The following is a 22,191-nucleotide window of genomic DNA, read 5'->3' as shown; positions in this document are numbered from 1 at the left end:
GATTCCGTCTCGCTGAATAAATGAAACTGAGCCAGGCACTCCCTTTAATGGGCCTTAATTTCCTCATCTATTAAATGGAATTAACAACAATGACTAACCTCATAGAAAGAAAAATCATCTCTTTCATGGTTGTCCTATCCGTATGGGACCGGGTTTGTTAAGAACAGAGCCCATGTCTTATGCAGATCTACATTAATAAATTAATGAGAGGGAATGTCATCCCCGGTTTATACTTAAATCAACAAAGTGAACTTCTCCTCCCTCAGGCTTCAACATTCAGCTACTATCTCCTTAGGCAGTCACCGGCTACCTAAAGAAGAAGTGGACTGACTCCTTTAACGCACTGCCCTCTCCCTGTGTTCCCCATAGCAGTGGTGTCAGGGCGAGATGGACTGTGTGAGTCAGCGGGAAGACCAACTCCTTTCTGGGCCTCAGGATAATCGTGGCACAAATCAGGCATCGATTACCCTTTGTTATTTTTAGTTAAAGTATAGTTGGTATACAATACTATATTAGTTTCAAATATTCAAGACAGTGATTTCCCTTCCTTCACTTTGCTCAGAACGACTTCCCCAGCACATGCCCCTAGTGGAAGGGGAATTGTACTTACTGTCGTGATCATCCCAGGCGTGACTCACGTTTTTCTCAGAAACTTCAGTTTATTACAGTGAGGCTGGCAGAAGGTGTCACTTGTCCCAGGTGCTGGCAGTGCAGTGGCGATCGTGGTCCTTACTCAGAGGGTGTTCACAGCCAGTGGAAGGAAGACAGGCAAAATAATAAGTAAACCTGGTCATCGATCAGTGGCTTGAAAGTGACAAATTTGGGCTGTGGTTAACGGTGACAGGAGGGGGCTTCTCAGGCAGTGACATTTGAATTAAAACCTGAAGGATGAGAAGGAGTCAGTCCTGGAGAGCAGTGCGGGAAGAGCGAGGCGGCGCAGCAATGGGGGGAGAGGAAACGGACAGTGCAGAAAAGTCGGGTGTATTCGAGGAGTAGAAAGAAGGTCAACGTGTCATCAAAGTGCTTGAGGGGAGAGTGGCACAGATGATGCTGAAGGGGTAATCAGGGGCCAGAAAACACAGGGGCTAGGGGTTTATAGTACCAAGTTTGCTTTGATAATGAATGCCAGGATTTTTAAGCAATGGTATGATAAGTATTTGTGAAAAATCACTCTGGCAGAGTATGGAAAATGTAGATGCTTGGTCCTGATAGGCTGGTTGGCACCACCTCACATTAAATCGATGATATGCAGCTGCAGGGGAAGATGACCCCCGCTTCTGCACTGACAAGGTCTCCTGGGGAATTGGAGGTATAGCCCAGACCTATGTGGGAAGTCCATTCTTTCCAGGGTGAGGGGTGCAGCAAACAGGGGACAGGAGCTAAGTTCTAAACTGGAAGAGAATGCTGAAAGCCAGAGCGGCCCGTGGGGATGTGAGAACAGTCTTCCCCATCCGCCCTGACAGGGAGCCTGGACCCTCGGAACCATCTCAACCATTCTGAGTCGGGCTCTCTACCATGCCCCTAAATCTAGCTCTCCTTTTCCTATGGTTTATTGAACAGAAATCCCTAGACATTACTGATATCCCTCCAGTACCCCAGCTTTGCAAAGTCAAGTGTGATTGGGACAGAATAAAGTATTCAAAAATACATTTTGTGTTAAAGCTAGAGACCCCAAGAGGGGTGTGGTGAACAGGAATATGACAGGTGATTGTCCTGGCCAGTGTCCCTTCCCCAGCACTGGGCTCTAGGCCACACCTGGCCAGCTAGGTGGACCGAGCAGCTGTGAGGACGCTCCATCTACTGAAGTTGCTTGGCAATATTCCAAGAAGTGCCTGGGGAGGCAACCCTGCCCCCGCGCCTGTCATCTTTCCACAGTGCTTGTGCCACATCCAAGCAGAGGGAGGTTGGAAGGTTTCCCAAGGAAAGCTGACAGGAAGTATATAATTTCCGGGGAGCCAGCAGACCACTTTCAATCAGACGCCTGGCTCTCATAACATTTCCTAGCTTATTCTCAGAGAAACACTCTCCCTTGTCAGCTAAAGCTTTGCTAAGAGGATTTACTCCCACGGCCTCACTTAGCAGAGTCACACTGCAGACCACTCAGTCTGCATACCTAGGCTTAATTCCTCTCTACCATTCCAGAATCCAATTTTCCACCACCAGCTTGTAATTTCCTGGAGACTCCACCAGCATCTTTCAGTCAGCGGGTCCCAAACCAACTCATTGTCTCCCCTCTCCTGGCTTTCCTGTTTCTGTTGATGGAATCACTGTTCCCTCTGCTACCCTGGCTGGAAACGTCTGAGTCATCCTTGACTCATCCTTCTCTCGTACTCTCCAGAGCAAACGCACTGCCGGATCATGTAGTGTCTATCTCAGTGATACCATCTGAATGTGTCCCTTCCTTCCTGTTGCCACCATCCCTCCTCAGAGTGGGCTGTCATTATGTCCTTCTCAACAGGAGCGTCCTCACTTATTCCCTCACTGTTTACTCACCTCCATACTGCCTCTGACACAGGGCTTCTCAAACACAGACCAGTCCCAGCACTTTCTGACCGGCAGCCTGATATGGCTCCCACTGTGGCCATATGAAATACGAACTGTCTTTCAGCTTTGTAAGGCACAATTCCTTTTCTAATACTCTGTGCACAAGCTAAACTTACTAATTCCTGGTGTGGGATATGCCTTTTTCCGCTTCTTGAACTCCCTTAATAAATTACTTGTGAAAAATATAAGATCTTATATTCCTAAAGCCTGTGTTTTATGCATTCATATGCTTGTTTTTTGTCTCTTTCAAAGAGTCGACATTCCTGTACTGTTTGCCTCACATACTGTTTGAGCACATGCATGTACCAGACACTGTTCCGATAGCCTTACCTGTGTGAAATAATTGAACTTTCACAACAATCCAAATTGTATCCCTATTTTTGCAGGGACAAAACTGAGATGCAGAGAAGTTGAGTAACTTGCTGAGGTTCATAACTAATAAGTGGCAGAGCCAGGATTCAGATTCACACAGTCTGTCCCCAAAGCCCATGCTCTTAACCACTGAACTCACATTCATCCTTGCTATCTGCATTCCTGATATCAGAGTTTGGATTTAGCTGTTGTTTTAAAACTGAACTGAAGCTTAAGGCATGTGTCCATTAATGTTCAGAAATACCAATGGTAGGCTGAATGTGTAAATGTAACTTGATATCAGGAGCTGATGTAAGGTGTTTCCCAGGAGATGACTGAAGCTAAGAGACATCATTGTGCTATTTTTCCTACCTTGTTCTTTTTTTTCCCCTTGCTCCAGTACATGGGCTGTATTGAAGTGCTGCAATCAATGAGGTCACTGGATTTTGGAATGAGAACCCAAGTTACAAGGTAAGAGAACAAAAAATGGGAGGGCTTTGAGGATCATAGTTTAAAGCCACAGTAGTTTCTCCCCTCGGGAATTTAATGCAACCCTTCAAGCCCAGTGACCATGAATGAGTGGCTCTATCTCATCATGTGAGAGATTTCCCGATTGTGTGGCAGAGTGTCTGCATTCTACATAAGAACTGATAAGATGATGAGGTCATAGAAATAGCTGATTTCCCAGGTATCAGAAGTAGTTAAAATTATACCTGGAAATACGACATGACAGAATCTCAGATCTGTTGAAGGAGTAGGCAAAAAGAAGACCAGGGAAGACCCTTGCACCTCAGAAAGCCCAAGCTCTCCTTACAAGACGTGGGGCCCTCCCTGACATGAGAACCTGCTCACGCCCTGTCTGAGTCTCCCGCTGGTGTGTACAGTGAGCTGCGTGGAAGAGTTGAACAAGGGGGAGCCTTACCCAGGGTAGGCCCAGGCACTTGGGGGAAGAACCAGAATCAGTATTACACAGAGAGAAGTCAGAAGCAGAAATACAAGGCATAATTCATTAACATCAAGTTCAAAGCGAGAGTGGAAAGAGGGATAATTGAATGTCGAGACTGGTAACTGGGAAACTTGTGAGGTGAGCCATCAACACCCCTTTCAGAGTTCCCGTGGCACTCCTTCATTTTGACTCCAGGTTTGGTCCCTGAAGGAGCCCCTTGAGGGGCTTTTACTTTTGTTCATCCACTAATTCTCACTCAGACATTTATTCTCTTGCCTGACGTAGGACCAGATAGATCTCAAGTTTTAGTAATCAAGTATTCATGCAAAGGGCAAAGGAGGAGGTTTTTCCTGAGAGAAAAGAGAAATGAGATCAATAGGAAAACAAAGGCTCACAGCCACAGTTGTCTTCAAACTGTCTAGAAGATAATATCCAAGGGGGATAAAAGTAGGAGAAAAGCGAAAATCATGCTAAGGGCAATATAGTCATTCGCTGTCTCCTAAGAAAAGGTTCTCATTAGGATTTTTAAAACAAAGCAAAAGAAAGACAAAAAAAAAATGATCTAGAACAGAGCACACACACATGCAAGCACACACATGCACAGAGAAGAAATTGGGTCACTAAAACCTGCAGCCTGAAACCTCCCCTCCCTGGAGTAAAGCATCTGCATCATGCAAAGAAGAAAAAGTCCTTCCCCGTCACCTTCCGGATGTCTCTGCCTTTATATCCTTCCCTCCCCACTTCAGTATGTTCCTGCTTTTAGGTCTAGGTGAGAACCTGCATCAGATACCAAATAAGGAATAAGTACCTCAAGGAAGGCCCATAAGTGGAGCTGGTAGGACAGAGCTTGGCTTTCAACGCTAAAGAACAGAGCTTCATAGGACCCTGTTGAGGGGACATTTGGTTCATCACAGTTATCATGGGACATGATTAACCCCAGAGGGCAGGGTGCACTGCTGGTGTAGGGACTGCCAGATTACTGTCCTAGTACTCTGCCCTCTTTCTGTGTTTATTGCCTTACATTTGTAACTGTTCATAATAAAATCAGCCAGGCTAAGCGCAAGGCATGGAGCGCAGGATCTGTCCACACCAGGGTCAAGGCTGCAGGAAGCACCAGCTTGCAGTTTGATCGCCTTGGTCCTGTGATTGCCATCCCTGGGGGTCTGTGAAGAAAAATGGGGAGCTGTTAGACAGTGGGTGGTGCATGTTCCCTTTTGGGGTCCTGCTTAAGATTCATTTTCTCTAGCTGATCATAAGGGGCTTCATGTTGTAGATTATTTATCTGTCTCATCCCTTCCATAGGGTGGTGGTCTTTTTTGCACTGCTGCTTATATAGTAAGCAGGCTGTTTGGGTGATTTGTTCCTGGGAAATCAACAAGGAAGTGGAGATCATAAATCAAAATAAATTGTAATTGGGCTAATTTCCTGTTTGAAACATTATCGCTAATGAGCAGTGATTCTGCGAATTTAGTTCACTATCTTCAAATTTGGATTCTTTGGCTTCAACAGGACATTAAGGATGGTTCTTCAGAGACAAATGCATACTTTGTGCATGTGTGTGTTAGCAATTATTAGATGCAAAGCAGATCCAAGATGCATGCAGCTGAACATTTACATAAAGGACTGTGCTTATGATTTCTAAGAAATGTGAACATTAGCAGGGACAGTATTCTGTAGACATCAAATATCTCTGATAGATGGCAAAAGTAAGATATCTGTTTGGAAACAGGCTGGCATTTATCTACATATTCTGAGGCTTGTAGGAGTGGGATTGGTTGCAGCTACACATGGATAGGTGTGTTACTCTGCATAAAACTCAGAGTTAACTACAGCATCTGGTGTGTGGGCTCTTCATCGACTTGTGAGGAGACCATAGAGTTAGAAGGGGATTGCAGCCTATATGGCATGCAAAATAAAGACTAGCAGAAGGGGGATAGAAGGCCAATTCTGTTAGCTTGCCAGGCAAGGGAACATTTCCCAGTGAAGAAATTTACTGTTAAGAGTGGTCAGGGGAAAATAAATCAGTAGTTTTTAAGTTCTAGTCCTGGTGGTCATGTTAAGTGAAAACAAGTATTTTGGCTATTGCAGAGTGTATATAGTTGGGTAAAACAGTTGCATTATTCACTGGTCAGAAATGGATGTTCATATTCCAGTAAGGGTTTGGTATCCCAGAGTCAAGGTTTATGCCCTTTATCAGCTGGTGAGAACAGTCACAATAAAACCTGACAGTCAAATACTCCTAGGCAAGCACTGGGATAAGTGGAAGTACTTCTTCTCAAGTATGTGTAGGTGTCAGGAACTCCTAGCTGGAGGTTTTGGAGATGTGTGGACAATGACTACTTCTTTTAGTTTCAGTTTTCCACCGCTTCCCTGTTCCTCACAATTTATTTTGGACTGAAATCTCACTTCTCAAATATCTGAGATGAAATAGCCAATTAAATTCCTTTTAGAAGACTTCCAATATCTAGTAATTAAAAAAAGAGTTTCCAAACAATTGGAAAGGGTTCTGATAGCATGATAGACTCAAATGAACAGAGAGATGGTATGAAAATCAATGAGACTTTATTGCTCAGAGTAATTAGCACAATGTTGTTAGTGAACAGTTATTACTATTTGAATGAACAGGTATAAAGCCAGGAAGTATAGTTACTAATGGAACTCACAGGAGGAGAAAAGTTTGCCAATCATATATCAGATAAAGTGTTAATATCCAGAATATATAAAGAACCCCTACAACTCTGCAACAAGAAAAAACAAACAACCCTACTAAAAACTGGGCAAAGGACTTCAACAGACATTTCTCAAAAGAAGATACATAAATGTTCAATAAGCATCTGAAAAGCATAGGGAATATAGCCAATAATTCTGTGACATCTTTCTGTGGTGACAGTAACTACATGGGATGAGCACTTAATAATCTATGTAACTGTTGAATCACTGTTGAAAAGATGCTTAGCATCACCAATCACTACGGAAATACAAATCAAAACCACAGTGAGATAGCACCTCATACTCATTAGAATGCTTATTTTTTTTAATCCAAAAACCAGAAAAGAAGAAATGTTGGCAAGGATATGAAGAATTGGGAACTCTTGTGCACTGTGGTAGCCATATAAAATGGTGTAGCTCCTATGGAAAACAGCATGGAGGTCCTCAAAATATTAAAAGTAGACTTACAGAGAGGGGCTTAAGATGGTGGCATGAGAAGTGAGACAGAAGCTTCCTCCCAAAACCATGTATAATATGAAAATATACCAAATACAACTAATCCTGAAAGAGCAACAGGAAAGGAAAGAAGGCTGCAAGAAACTGCCTACATCTGGGGAAAAGAGCAGACCTCATGGAAAAGGGTAAAGTGCCAAAGCCATGATCTGGTGGGACCCAAGCCCTTCCCCCACCCCAGCTTACCAGCAGGAGAAAGAGATACAGCATGGGGAGGGGGTGGAGGCCTAAGACTGCTGAACACCCAGCCCTGGAGATATGCTCTGGGGGCACGAACCTACAATAGATGGTGCTCTGGAGATTAGTGGGGTTGGTAAGCTAAGACAAGAGGAATACTCAGAGAGACTGAGATTCAAGCCGCTTGTGGAGAACAGGTACCCACAACTGGCTGCTCTGGGACCGAAGAAAGGTGGGCACTCTGAGAGACTCCCTAACAGTGAAAGGACTGCTAAAGGGGCAAGGATTGCATAGAGCTTGCTGTCCAGGAGAAAGAACAGATGGACAAAATCATCCAGGCACACTCAGCCCAGCAAGTTGGGATCTTTTGGGAGCTTCAGGAGCTCCATCTCCCTGGCTGGCTATGCAACACCGAGGTCCCCCACTATGATACACAGCCGTCTGCTCCTTCCTCCTGGCTGGCACCAGTTCACAATCTGCTGTCCTTGCCATTGCGCCAGACCAGACAGAAGGTGGCCCCACCTAGTGCAGCTACAAGGCATAGAGTAGAGAATCCTCCCTGTGTGCTTGGCCCACTGGCCCTGGCAGTGGAGGCAGGCACTGAAGCCAGGAAGCAGGAAAGAGCTCTTTGCTCCCCCCAGGCAGCAGAGCCACTTGCCTGTGACCCCCACCATTGCTCCAGGTGCTGAGTAGCTCCAGAGAGTAGAGCTTCTGGGCACTAGAGGACACTGCCTACACAAAGTTATTATTCCATATTATTCATTACAAATATGAAATGTCAAAATAACCTGGTACAAACCAAAATCCCACAAACACCAGAAAAAGGGTAAACTGAAATCACCAATCATCCTGAAAAGATTTCAAAATAAAATCATAAACACGCTCATGGAGCTACAGAAAAATATTCAAGACCTGAGGAAGAAGGAATTCAAGAAAGAGATAGAAACTTTGAAAAATACAGTATCCAAAATAAAACATAAAATGGAGGGATTTAAAAGCATACTAAATGAGGTAAAGGAGAGAGTAAATGAAATAGAAATTAGAGAACAGGAATACAAATAAGCTGAGGCACAGAGAGAAAAAAGGATCTCTAGGAATGAAGTAATATTAAGAGAACTGTGTGACCAACCCAAAGGGAACAACAATTGTATTATAGGGGTACCAGAAGAAGAAGAAGAGAGAAAAAGGGATAGAAAGTGTCTTTGAGGGAGTTGTTGCTGAAAACTTCCCCAATATGGAGAAGGGAATAGTCTCTCAGGCCATGGAATAGTACAGATCTCCTAATACAAGGTGGACAATACCAAGATATACAACAACTAAATGGCAAAGATCAAGGATAAGGACAGAGTACCAAAGCAGCCAGAGAGAGAAAAAAGACCACATAGAAAGGAAAACCCATCAGGCTATCATCAGACTTCTCAGCAGAAAACTTACAGGCCAGAAGGGAATGGCATGATATCTTTAATGCAATGAAACAGAATGGCCTTGAACCAAGAATACTCTGTCTGGCAAGGTTATCAATTTAAATTTGAAGCAGAGATTTAACAATTTCCAGATAAGCAAAAGTTGCGGGAACTTACTTCCCACAAACTACCTCTACAGTGCATTTTGGAAGGACTGCTATAGATGGAAGTGCTCCTAAGACTAAATAGCTGTCACCAGAGAAAATAGAACCACTGTAAAGGAAGTATACTAATAATTATTCATCAAATACAAAATTAAATCAACTACCCACAGAGTCAGTCAAGGGATACACAAAAAGTACAGGCTATGACACCTAATGTATAAAGAATGGAGGAGGACCAAAAAGAAGGGAGGAATATAAAAAAAAGAACCTGTAGATTGTGTTTGAAATAGCATAGTGAGTGAGTTAAGTTAGACTGCCAGATAGTAAAGAAGATACTCTTGAACCTTTGGTAACCACAAATATAAAGCCTGCAATGGCAGTAAGTACATATTTATTGATAAACACCCTAAATGTAAATGGATTGAATGCACCAATCAGAAGACATAGAGTTACTGAATGGATTAAAAAAAGACAAATCTATATGCTGCCTACAAGAGACTCACTTCAAACCCAAAGACATAGACAGACTAAAAGTGAAGGGATGGAAAAAGATACTTCATGCATCTAACAGGGAGAAAAAAGCAGGAGTTGCAGTACTTGTATCAGACAAAATAGATTTCAAAACAAAGAAAGTAACAAGAGACAAAGAAGGACATTATATAATGATAAAGGGGTCAGTACAACAAGAGGATATAACCATTATAAATATCTATGCACCCAACATAGGAGCACCTATATATGTGAAACAAATACTAACAGAATTAAAGGGGGAAATAGAGGGCAATGCTTTCATTTTAGGAGACTTCAACACACCACTCACTTCAAAGAACAGATCAACCAGACATAAAATAACTAAGGAGACAGAGACACTGAACAACACATTAGAACCAATGGACCTAAAAGACACCTACAGAACATTCCATCCCAAAGCAACAGGATACACATTCTTCTCAAATGCACATGGAACATTTTCAAGAATGGATCATATACTGGGTCACAAAAGGAGCCTCAGTAAATTCAGAAGAATTGAAATTGTGCCAGCCAGCTTCTCAGACCACAAAGGTATGAAACTAGAAATAAATTAAGCAAAGGAAATGAAAAAGCCCACAAACACATGGAGGCTTAACAACATGATCCTAAATAATCAATGGATCAATGACCAAAAAAAAAAACCAGAGATCAAGCTCTATTGAGACAAATGAAAACAATAACACCATAATATCTGTGGGACACAATGAAGGCCATGCTGAGAGGGAAGTATATGGCAATATAGGCTTACCTCAGGAAAGGAGAACAATCCCAAATGTACAGTGTAAACTCAAACCTAATGAAAATAGAAAAAGAAGAACAAATGAGGCCCAAAGTCAGTAGAAGGAGGGACATAATAAAAATCAGAGCAGAAATAAATGAAACAGAGAAGAATAAAACAATAGAAAGAATTAATGGAACCATGAGCTGGTTCTTTGAGAAAATAAACAAAATTGATAAGCCCCTAGCCAGAATTATCAAGAAAAAAAGGGTCTACACACATAAACAGAATCAGAAATGAGAGAGGAAAAATCACTGCAGACACTGCAGAAATACAAAGAATTATAAAAGAATAGTATTGAAAATTATATGCTAACAAATTGGAAATTGGATAACCTAGAAGAAAGACAACTTTGTAGAAAAATACAACCTTCTAAGACTGACCCAGGAAGAAACAAAATCTGAACAGACCAATTACAAGCAATGAAATTGAACTGGTAATCAAAAACTACCTAAGAACAAAACCCCTGTACAAGATGGCTTATACATCAAAAGATCATCCATCATGATCAGGAAGGATTTATTCCAGGGATGCAAGGATGGTACAATATTAAAAAATCCATCAACATCATACACCATGTCAACAGAAAGAAGGACAAAAACCACATGATCATCTCCTAGATGATGAAAAAGCATTCGACAAAATTCAACATCCATTCATGATAAAAACTCTCAACAAAATGATTACAGAGGGCAAGTAGTTCAATAGAATAAAAGCCATATATGACAAACCCACAGCCAATATCATACTTAACAGTGAAAAGCTGAAAGCTTTTTTTCTTAGATCAGGAGCAAGACAAGGATTCCCACTCTCCCCACTTACAAATCTGAATGCCTTTTATTCAACATAGTACTGGAGGCCCTAGCCACAGCAATCAGACAACACAAAGAAATAAAAGGCATTCAGATTTGTAAGGAAGGAGTTAAACTTTCACTGTTTGCTGATGATGTGATATGGTACATAAAAAACCCTAAAGAATCCACCCCAAAGCTACAAGAATAACTGATTTCAGCAAAGTTGCAGGATACAAAATCAATACACAGAAATCTGTTGCATTCCTATATACTAATGATAATCTAGCAGAAAGAGAAATCAGGAAAACAGTTCCGTTCATGACTGCATCAAAAAGAATAAAATACATAGGAGTAAACCTAAGGAGGTGAAAGACCTATACCCTGAAAACTATAAGACACTCATGAGAGAAATTAAAGAAGACACCAGTAAATGGAAACACATCACATGCACATGGATAGGAAGAATTAATAATATCAAAGTGGCCATCCTGCCTAAAGCAATCTACAGATACAATGCAATCCCAATCAAAATACCAACAGCATTCTTCAGCAAACTAGAACAAAAGTTCTAAAGTTCATATGGAACCACAAAAGACCCCGAATAGCCAAAGGAATCCTGAGAAGAAAGAATAAAGTGTGTGTGTGTGGGGGGGGGTGGATTGCACTCTCTCACTTCAGCTCTACTACAAAGCCACAGTAATCAAGACAGTTTGGTACTGGCACAGGAACAGAGCCATAGATAATTGGAACAGAATAGAGAGCCCACATATAAACCCAAGCATATGTGGTCAATTAATATATGATAAAGAAGCCATGGATATACAATGGGGAAATGACAGCCTCTTCAACAGCTGGTGTTGGCAAAACTGGGCAGCTACATGTAAAAGAATGAGACTGGATTATTGTCTAACCCCACACACAAAAGTAAACTCAAAATGGATCAAGGACCTGAATATAAGTCATGAAACCATAAAACTCTTAGAAGAAAATAGGCAAAAATCTCTTGAATATAAACATGAGCAACTTTTTTCTGAACACACCTCCTTGGGCAAGGGAAACAAAAGCAAAAATGAACAAATGGGGCTACATTAAGCTAAAAATCTTCTGTACAGCAAAGGACACCATCAGTCTGTCAGACAGGCATCCTACAGTATGGGAGAATATATTTGTAAATGACATATCCAACAAGGGGTTAACATCCAAAATATATGAAGAATTCACATGCCTCAACACCCAATAATCAAATAACCTGGTTAAGAAATGGATGGAGGACCTGAACAGACAATTCTCCAAAGAAGAAATTCAGATGGCCAACAGGCACATGAAAAGATGCTCCACATCACTAATTATCAGGGAAATGCAAATTAAAACCACAATGAGCTACACCTCACATTAGTTAGGATGTGACAAGGAAAAACAAATGCTGGTGAGGATGCAGAGAAAGGGGAACCCTCCTGCACTATTGGTGGGGATATAAATTAGTTCAACCATTGTGGAAAGCAATATGAAGGTTCTTCAAAAGATTAAAAGTAAAAATACCATTTGACCCGGGAATTCCACTCCTATGAATTTACCCAAAGAAAACAAGATCCCTGATTCAAAAAGACATATGCACCCCTATGTTTATCACAGCACTATTTACAACAGCCAATATGTGGAAGCAACCTAAGTGTCCATCAGTCGATGAATGGATAAAGAAGAGGTGGTACATATACACAATAGAATATTATTCAGCCATAAAAAGAAAACAAATCCTACCATTTGCAACAACATGGATGGAGCTACAGGGTATTATGCTCAGTGAAATAAGCCAGGCAGAGAAAGAGAAATTCCAAATGATTTCCCTCATTTGTGGAGTATAACAACAAAGCAAAACTGAAGGAACAAAACAGCAGCAGACTCACAGACTCCAAGAAGGGACTAGCAGTTACCAAAGGGGAGGGGTTGGTGAGGGCAGGTGGGGAGGGAGTAAGAAGGGGATTGAGGGCATTATGATTGGTGCACATGGTGTGGGGCTGGGTTATGGGGAAGGTAGTGTAGCACAGTGAAGACTAGTAGTGACTCTGTGGCATCTTACTACACTAATGGACAGTAACTGCAATGGGGTATGGAGAGGACTTTATAATATGGGTGAAAGTCAAAACCATAATGTTGCTCATGTGAAACCTTCTTAGAATGTATATCAATCATACTTTAATAAAAAAAATAGACTTACTGTATGATATTGCAATTGCACATCAGGGTATACATCTAAAAGAATTGGAGGCAGGGCTCGAACAGATATTTATATGCCTGTGTCCATAGAAGCATTATTCATAATACCCTAAAGGTGGCAGCAACCCAAGTTGCATGGATGTTGATGGACGAATGGGTACATGTGTCAAGTGTGTACACACACCACACACACACACACACACTGGAATATTGCCCTTGAAAAAGGAGGAAATCCTATCTTTGGATGGACTTTGAGGGCATTATACTAAGTGAAATAAGCCAGACAGAGAAGGACAAACACTGCACAGTATCAATTATATGTGAATCTTCCAAAAAAAAAAAAATGTTGAGCCAACAGAAAAAAAAGTCAAACTCGCAGAGAGAGGAGAATGGTGGCTGCCAGGGACTTGGGGTGAGGGAAGTAGGGAGATGCTGGTAAAAGCATAACAGTTTTTACGGGGATAAGATCATTAAAGATGTAATGTAGAGCATGATGACTATAGTTGATAATGGTGTTATATAATTGAAATTTGATAAGAGGCCATATCTTGTGTTTTCACCAGGTAAAAAGCAAAAAAAGGTAAATATGTGAGGTGAAGAATGTGTTAATTAACTCGATTATGGGAATCCTCCCATGTGCATATGTATATTAATCATCACATTGTATACTTTAAGTATATTATGATTTTGTCATTATACCTCAGTAAAACTGAGAAAGAAAAGGAAGGAAATTCTGACATATGTTTCAACGTGGATGAACCTTGTCTTCGTCTGTTTGAGCGGTTATAAAAAAAAAGCACCGACTGGGTAACTTATAAACAACAGAAACATATTTGTCCTGGTTGTAGAGTCTGGGTCTCTGAGACCGAGGTGCCAGCATGAATGCATGAGGGCCTGAGTCTGGGTGTCAGACTCTCATTGTGTCTTCACATTGCCGAGGTCTGGGAGCTCTGTGATATCTCTTTTATAAAAGTGCTAATCTCATTCGTGGGGGATCCACCCTCCTGGTCTGATTACTTCCCAAAGACCCTACTAATATCATCACCTTTGGGGGTTAGGATTTCAACATATAAATTCTGGGAGACACATTCAGACCAGTGAACTTTGAAGACATGACACTAAGTGAACCAAGTCAGTCACAAATTCCATATGAATTCATGCCGATGAAGTGCCTAGGGTGGTCAGATCCAGACGCAGGGAGTGGGACGGTGGGTGCCTGGGACTGGGGTGGGAAGGGAGTTAGTGCTTAACGGGGACAGAGTTCAGTTTGGAAAGATGGAAAAGTTCTGGGGGTGGATGGTGGTGATGGTTGCATCACACTGTGAATGCATTTAATGCCACTGAATTGTGCACTTAAAAGTGGTTACAAAAGTAAATATTAGTTATTCATAATTTTTAAAAAGTATAGATGCTAGCTGAGTTGTATTTTTTGGAGTATCGGTATCATATAAATTGATTTTATTTTGATGAAAGGGTGCAAAGCCATTAAGAGAAGGATAACTGAAGCTTCAGGGCCTGAGTTTCTAGCAGGTCCTACAGTCAAGAGAATTTGGTAAGGAGTTCTAGAGGCCTCTTCTAATTGCTTCACAAGGAAGCCCAACCAAAGTCACCCTGGCTGAGAGGCTGCTGTGGGATGAGGAGAGATTAGTGAACAATAGCTAATGCTTGTTTAGCACTGCACAGAGCTTTCACGTCCGTGTTCTCTTATGAACTGCACTGTCACCCTGAGAGGAGGGTACTACAATTCCACATTTTACAGCAGGGGAAACTGAGGCTCAGAGAAGGTAAGTGACCATCCCAAGACCACACACTCTTATGCTGGACCCAGGTACTCTCTCTAAATCCTGTTCCAGCAGCACTTAATGTTTCCTAGTGACATTGCTTTGGTTTGAAGCTAAGAAACTGCTCTTGCAACTGTGAACAAGCTAGGATGGTGGGTGACAATTAAGGGGGCAACAGCAGGCCTGAGAAATCTTAAAAAATCATTTCTAGGTGAGAGAACAACATGGCTGTGGTCATCACCGTCACTGATGCCATCTCTCTGTGGGACCTCGAATTCTTTTTTTTTTAAATTAAGTTGTAATTGATATACAATCTTACAAAGGTTTCACGTGAGCAACATATGGTTACTTCATTCACCCATATTATCAAGTGGAACATCAAATTCTTAAAATTTTTTCACTATTCTTTTTCTGATTACAAAAGGAATGACTTAGTTTGGTATAAGGTTTTTCCAGTCATATGTTTTAAAACTAAAATGGGACTATTTGGTACTTACTAATTTATCATGTATTTTTGTCATTGTGCACATTTTCTAGGTCATTAAGTATGACTATATTTGTTTTGACCTGAGCTGTAAGGTAGAAGAAAGAATTTTAAGTGCATCTACTTGCCAAAGGTGTATTTTTAGAGTCTTTTTGGCTTTAAATAACAGAAAATGACTCTGCCTCACTTATGCCAAAAGGGGGACTGCTTGAAAGTATAGCGGGGCAGCTTATGGAGCCTGAGGAGCAGAGCACAAACCAGTGGAAGGAAAGGGGTTTGGGCTCCTCGGCGTCACTAGCTGGAATGGAGAATCCCCACCACTGGTTCTCTCTGGTCGAGACACCGAACTCCCAGGTGGGAGTGTGATTGAGCCTCATCCTGGACCTGGGAAAGGGAGTGGCTGGGAGATGGAGGACAGGACAAAGCAGGAGGAAAAAGAAGCTCGTGAAACAGAGGTTGTAGAAAATAGATTTCTACTTCAAAGGAAAAAGAAAGTAGATCAATTTCTGTGGACTCCTTAAAAAACTGTGACTTTAAATCATCACCCAAAATGCTCCACTAAAATCTAAGGTTTGAAAAATTATTATTCAAATGTTTCATGTTATTATAGCTAATGCATTAATTTTAGAACATAATTCAATTTAACTGCATTTTTAGATGGCCAAAGAAATTTTGAGACTGCATGTAGAGGTATTGTGTCTGTTTATGTCCCTTTCATAGGACTTAGAGAATTTTTGAATGCTTTAGATATTTATAGGGGTTTATAAAATGGTCATTATTTTTGTTCTATGGCAAACTGTTTACAGTATCTATATTTTATTTGGTCAGGAATAAAGACCCCCAATTATGCATCCCTTCCATGGAAAATAAGATTCACTTAAGGAAGTAGTTTCTAAAAATATGTTGCAGCCAAAATCAGAGCCTGATAGTTTATCTTTATGATTCTGTAGAAACTTACAATGTATAGATATTATCACAGAAACACATACTCTTAAACAGGCGATATACACATATTCACTGAGTTGAGCAGAATAGTTAGGTATCCTTACATGTCTAGGTCTGGATGGTAGTGGATAGCCTCAAGTGTTTAAGGAGAAAGAAATTAATTCAGAGCTTAAAGTGCATTAATGTAAGATCTTATGCATTTTGGGGAGACCACAGTATTTTTAGCTCTGATTGCTGAAGGGAATAGCTTTCTCCAGTGATTTTTCCCTCCAGGCCTTCTTTACAATGCAAAGCCAGATGAGAATGCATTTGAGAACCTCCCTTTTGTGAACCTTTTTGGTTTCCTATATAAGTCAGTACTGAATATTTGTATCACCCCAAGCATTCTCAACTATACTCTGCAAATGTTCTCTAGGAGCAGAGAGTAGATTTCTAATTTTGATTTTGATAGACAGTGATCAGCTTCTGGTCTGAATCATTTAACAATGCAAGTAGAATAGGCCTTTTGGACCATTGTTGCTGGAAATACCAACACTGTAGTCACCTGGGAGCCTCCTGTGAAAGCTCAGTATATGCCCCAGACTGTGTCTGGCCTGGAAGAAATTGGGTCATCTATGGTTCTATCTCAATGCAGTAGTCATAGAGCTCCGTCATCCATCATCTTGGGACTTTAAGCTTCTCGCTGGAAGCATAGTCCATGGGCTTGGCAGGTTTCAGAGCCATGGTGCTTGGGACTTAGTTGAATCAATAAATATTTATTGATTAGCAGAGAGGTTTCAGGGCTTTTCAGGCCTAAATCACAGATCTTGAGTTGACTCTGGCCATCTTGAAGGCTCCATGGCCACTGCTGTTAATCAGTGAAGAGCAGAAAAGCCCAAGAGAATCTACAAGCCTGGACTCTGGCTTCCTGAACTAGACCAAATTCCAGAATGAGGAGCTCTCTCAGACAATTGGGTTAGCTCTCTGGCTTCATGGCAGGGTGTCTGGCACATGGGCGCCATTTGTATATATTGTTGAACAAAGGAATAAAAATTAATTTACTGAAGATACTCAGTTTGGTTCAGAGAGCTTTGGGGTCCAAGGAGTTGATTCAGATGAAAAGAAGGATTTCTCAGTCTACCTGGAAACAGTTGAACTTCAACCTTTTCCTAGTTTAGGGACTCAAACATGATTTTCAACTATTAGCAAGCAGTCTACAGAACAGCTCACTGTTCCTAGCTACTATCATCAGCGCTGTCACCATTCCAAAGTTACCATTCATAAAATACGTATTACTACTAATCCCTTTTTTCCCATGAAGATACTGAGACATAGAGAAATGACTCACCAAGGTCACCTAGCAATCAGTAAGTGGCAGAACCAGAAATCAGATCTGCCTAGCTCTTGTATACTATGCCTCCATCAAAATGAGAGAGTTTTAAGGAACAAACTCAAGGAAATGCTAAAGGTCAGAAGTGACAGTATAAGGAGCGACAGAATAAGGAAATGTTCAATTAGCAGATTGGGGTTTGGCCTGGGTTCAGTAAGCCAGATTCCTCATTTGTGAGTTCTCTTGGGAAGGGCCTTCATAAAAATACTCCTAAATCTGTAGGTAAGGATACTTTTAGTGTCCTTTTCTAATCTCAACTAAGGGAAAAAAAAAAGACTGTGTCAGACCGGGATTCTCAAACTTTAGCATGTAAGAGAATCAATCATCTAGAGGGCTTATTAAAACACAGAATATTGGATCCCACCCTCAGGGTTTTTGATCCAAGAATTTGCTAATAAGTTTTCAGGCGTTATTGATGCTGCTGGTCTGGGGACCACACTTTGAGAACCACAGGTGTAAGGAAAGCCTATCCAGGGGTTGCAAAATGAGGCCCCCAGTTGGACCATGGATTGTATGGACTCCACATTGTTTGGAGAAGATGGTTCGCTAGAACACCCCAGAAAGTATCAGGAGGTTTTTACTACTGTTTTGTTCATGTTTTTAAGAAAAGAAAGGGCAAAGTTTAGGGAATGCCAGAGCAGCAACTTTTATTTTTGCTCTATGTAAATCAGTGATATAGTTCTTTCTGGGAAGAGTGAGCTAAAATTAATTAAAAACTAATCTCAGCCTGAGAGAGTCCTTTCTTTAATAAAAATAGAGCTTCTTAGCCAAAGGAAATGCAGGGCAGTTGGTGCATCTCCCCCCTCCACCCACTACCAGGCAGATTTGTTCCACTTTCTATGGATATTCTTCTTAGGAAAACAGAAATTCTTAATGAAGTGAGTGCACAGCTCTGACCCCTTTAATTATACATGACTGGAACAATAAGAGGGTGGATCTTTTCTATCCAGATTATCTGAGCCACTTATAAGAATTTCTCTGAAAAAAATTTTTATTTTCACTATCATTTGTGACAAGACAGATTCTTAAAAAGGAAAGACATCCTGCAGTTAACTGTACATGGCATGAAATGGTATCATGATTCCGGCACTGGCTCATTAGCAGGATTTGGTCTGGATCTAGAAATGGACTCTGAGATGGAGAGCTAAATGCAAAATATTTATTGGGAGGGCTCTTAAGATCAATATCTGACAGAGTGAGGGACACAGGACTGGACAAAGAGAGAGGTTGAATAGAGATGCTATCTCAACAAAGGCCTCAGCAGATCTCATGGGCAAAGAGATCAGGCCTTCAAACCTGTACTGACCTGTCAATGTATGGCTGCTGCCTCTGGGAGGAGGGACGTATCTGTGGACAAGGCAACGGCCTTAAGGAGAAGGCAATTTCTGGGGCAGGAACTCGGCTGTGAGTCATTAGCAGTGAATTCCACCACAACCAGGGCAATGAGTTCTGAAGGGGGAGTAGTTTAATAGGGTGACAGGATCACACTATGTTTCTACTGTAGATATGTCCAAACACTTACATATTGAACCTATAATATGTCCAAGGTGGCCTACTAGGTGCTATTGGATATCTACAGAAATTCAGATAGGTTTCAATATCCATTTATGATTAAAGGATATTACAGAAGGAACATACCTCAACATAATAGAAGCCGTATCATGCTCAATGGTGAAAAGCTGAAAGCTTTTCCTCTAAGATCAGGAACAAAAGAAGGATGCCCACTCTCTCCACTTTCATTCAACACAGTATTGGGAGTCCTAGCCACAGCAATTATGTGAGAAAAAGAAAGAAAAGACATCAGGATTGGAAAGGAGGCAGTAAAACTGTATTTGCAAATGGCATGATACTCGTTACAGAAAACCCTAAAGACTGCCAAAAAAGTACTGGAACTAATAAATGAATTTAGTAAAGTCACAGATACAACTTGATATACAGAGGTTGGTTGCATTTCTATACACTAATAACAAGCTATCTGAAAGATAAATTAAGAAAACAATCCTATTTACCAAAAGACCCCAAATAGCCAAAGCAATCATGAGAAAGAAGAACAAAGCTGAAGGTATCACGCTTCTGATTTCAAACTGTACTACAAAATGATAGTAATCAAAACGCTATGATACAAGCATAAAAACAGACACATAGATCAATGTAATAGAATAGAAAGCCCAGAAATAAACCTATGCATATGGTCAGTTAATATGATAAAGGAAATGAGAATATACAGTGGAGAAAGGACAGTCTCTTCAATAAATGGTGTTGGGAAAACTGAACAGCTACATGAGAAGGAATGAGACAGGACCATTGTCTTATACCATACACAAAAATAAACTCAAAATGGATTAAAGATCTACATATAAGACCTGAAACCATGGAAGAAAACATAGGTAGTATACTCTTGAACATCAACGTTAGAAATTTTTTTCTGGATATGTCTCCCCAAGCAAGGGAAACAAAAGCAAGAATAAACAAGTGGGGCCACATCAGACTAAAAATCTTTTGCACAGAAAAGGAAGCAATCTACAAAATGAGAAGGCAACTACTAAATGGGAGAAGATACATCTGTATATTCAATAAGGGGTTAATATCCAAAATTCATAAAAACTTACACAACTTAATATCAAAAATAAATAATCCAATAAAAAAAGGGCAGCGAATCCATATATGACAAACCTCCAACTGATATCATACTTAATAGTGATAAGCTGAAAGCTTTTCCTTTAAAACCAGGAACAAGACAAGGATGCCCAGTCTCCCCACTTTTATTCAACATAGTACTGGAGGTCCTCACCACGGCAATCAGACAACACAAAGAAATAAAAGGAATCCAAACTGGTAAAGAAGTTAAACTGTCACTACTCGCAGATGACATGATATTATACATAGAAAACCCTAAAGAATCCACCCCAAAACTACTAGAACTTATAACTGAATTCAGCAAGGTTGTAGGATACAAAATTAAGACACAGAAATCTGTTTCATTCCTATATACTAACAATGAATTAGCAGAAAGAGAAATCAGGAAAACAACTCCATTTACAATGGCATCATGAAGAATAAAATACCTAGGAATACACCTCACCAAGGAGGTGGAAAGACCTTTACTCTGAAAACTGTAAGACACTCATGAGAGAAATTAAAGAAGACACTAATGAATGGAAATCTATCGTGTGCTCATAGATAGGAAGAATTAATATTGTCAAAATGGCCATCCTGCCTAAAGCAATCTACAGATTCAGTGCAACCCTATCAAAATACCAGGAGAATTCTTCAATGAACTGGAACAAATAGTTCTAAAATTCATACGGAACCACAAAAGACCCTGAATAGCCAAAGCAATCCTGAGAAAGAACAAAGCTGGGGGTATTATGCTCCCTGACTTCAAGCTCTACTACAAAGCCACACTAATCAAAACAATTTGGTACTGGCACAGGAACAGACCCAATGGAACAGACTAGAGAGCCCAGATATAAACTCACGTGTATATGGTAAATTAATATACAATAAGGGAGCCATGAATATACAATGCAGAAAAGACAGCCTCCCAACAACTGGTGTTGGGAAAACTGGACAGCTACATGCAAGAAAATGAAACTGGATTATTGTCTATCTCCATACACAAAAGTAAATTCGAAATGGATCAAAGACCTGAATGTAAGTCATGAAACCATAAAACTCTTGGAAGAAAACATAAGCAGAAATATCTTGAATATAAACATGAGCAACTTTTTCCTGTTCACATACCCTTGGACAGGGGAAACAAAAGCAAAAATGAACAAGTGGGACTATATCAAACTAGAAAGCTTATGTACAGCAAAGGACACCATCAGCAGAAATAAAGGACATACTACAGTAGGGGGGAATATATTTGTAAGTAATTTTTCTGATAAGGGGTTAGCATCAAAAATATCTAAAGAACTCATATATCTCAACACCCAAAAAACAACCCCAGATTAAAAAATGGGCAGAGGAACAGGCACTTCTCCACAGAAGAAATTCAGATGGCCAACAGGCACATGAAAAGATTCTCCACATCACTGATAATCAGGGAAATGCAAATTAAAACCACAATGAGATATCACCTCACACCGGTTAGGATGGTCACTATCCAAAAGAAGATATAACAAGTACTGGTGAGGATGTGGAGAAATGGGAACCTTCCTACACTGTTAGTGGAAATGTAACTGGTGCAACTGTTGTGGAAAGCACTATGGAGTTTCTTCCTCAAAAAACTAAAAATAGAAATACCATTTGACCCAATAATTCCACTCCTAGGAATTTACCCAAAGAAAACAAGATCCCTGATTCAAAAAGACATATACATCCCTACATTTATCACTGCACTATTTGCAAGAGCCAAGATATGGAAGGAACCTAAGTGTCCATCAGTAGATGAATATATAAAGAAGAGGTGGTACATATACACAATGGAATATTATTCAGCCATAAAAAACAGACATCCTCCCATTTGCAACAACATGGATGGAT

At 40.6% G+C, this 22,191-nt stretch overlaps 1 protein-coding gene across 1 annotated transcript in view; it reads left to right on the top strand.

Annotated features, from left to right (window-relative positions):
- The window catches only part of SHC4 (SHC adaptor protein 4), a 120,647-nt gene that overhangs the window by 31,302 nt on the left and 67,154 nt on the right, over positions 1-22,191 (top strand). Inside the window, exon 2 of the mRNA XM_017668841.3 lies at positions 3,296-3,366. Coding sequence (XP_017524330.3) covers positions 3,296-3,366 — 71 coding nt within the window. The remainder of the gene's footprint in view (positions 1-3,295; positions 3,367-22,191) is intronic.

This window comes from Manis javanica, chromosome 8, assembly GCF_040802235.1.
Source record: "Manis javanica isolate MJ-LG chromosome 8, MJ_LKY, whole genome shotgun sequence".
NCBI classification, from domain to species: Eukaryota; Metazoa; Chordata; class Mammalia; order Pholidota; family Manidae; genus Manis; species Manis javanica.
This window is presented reverse-complemented; position numbering and strand designations above follow the sequence as displayed.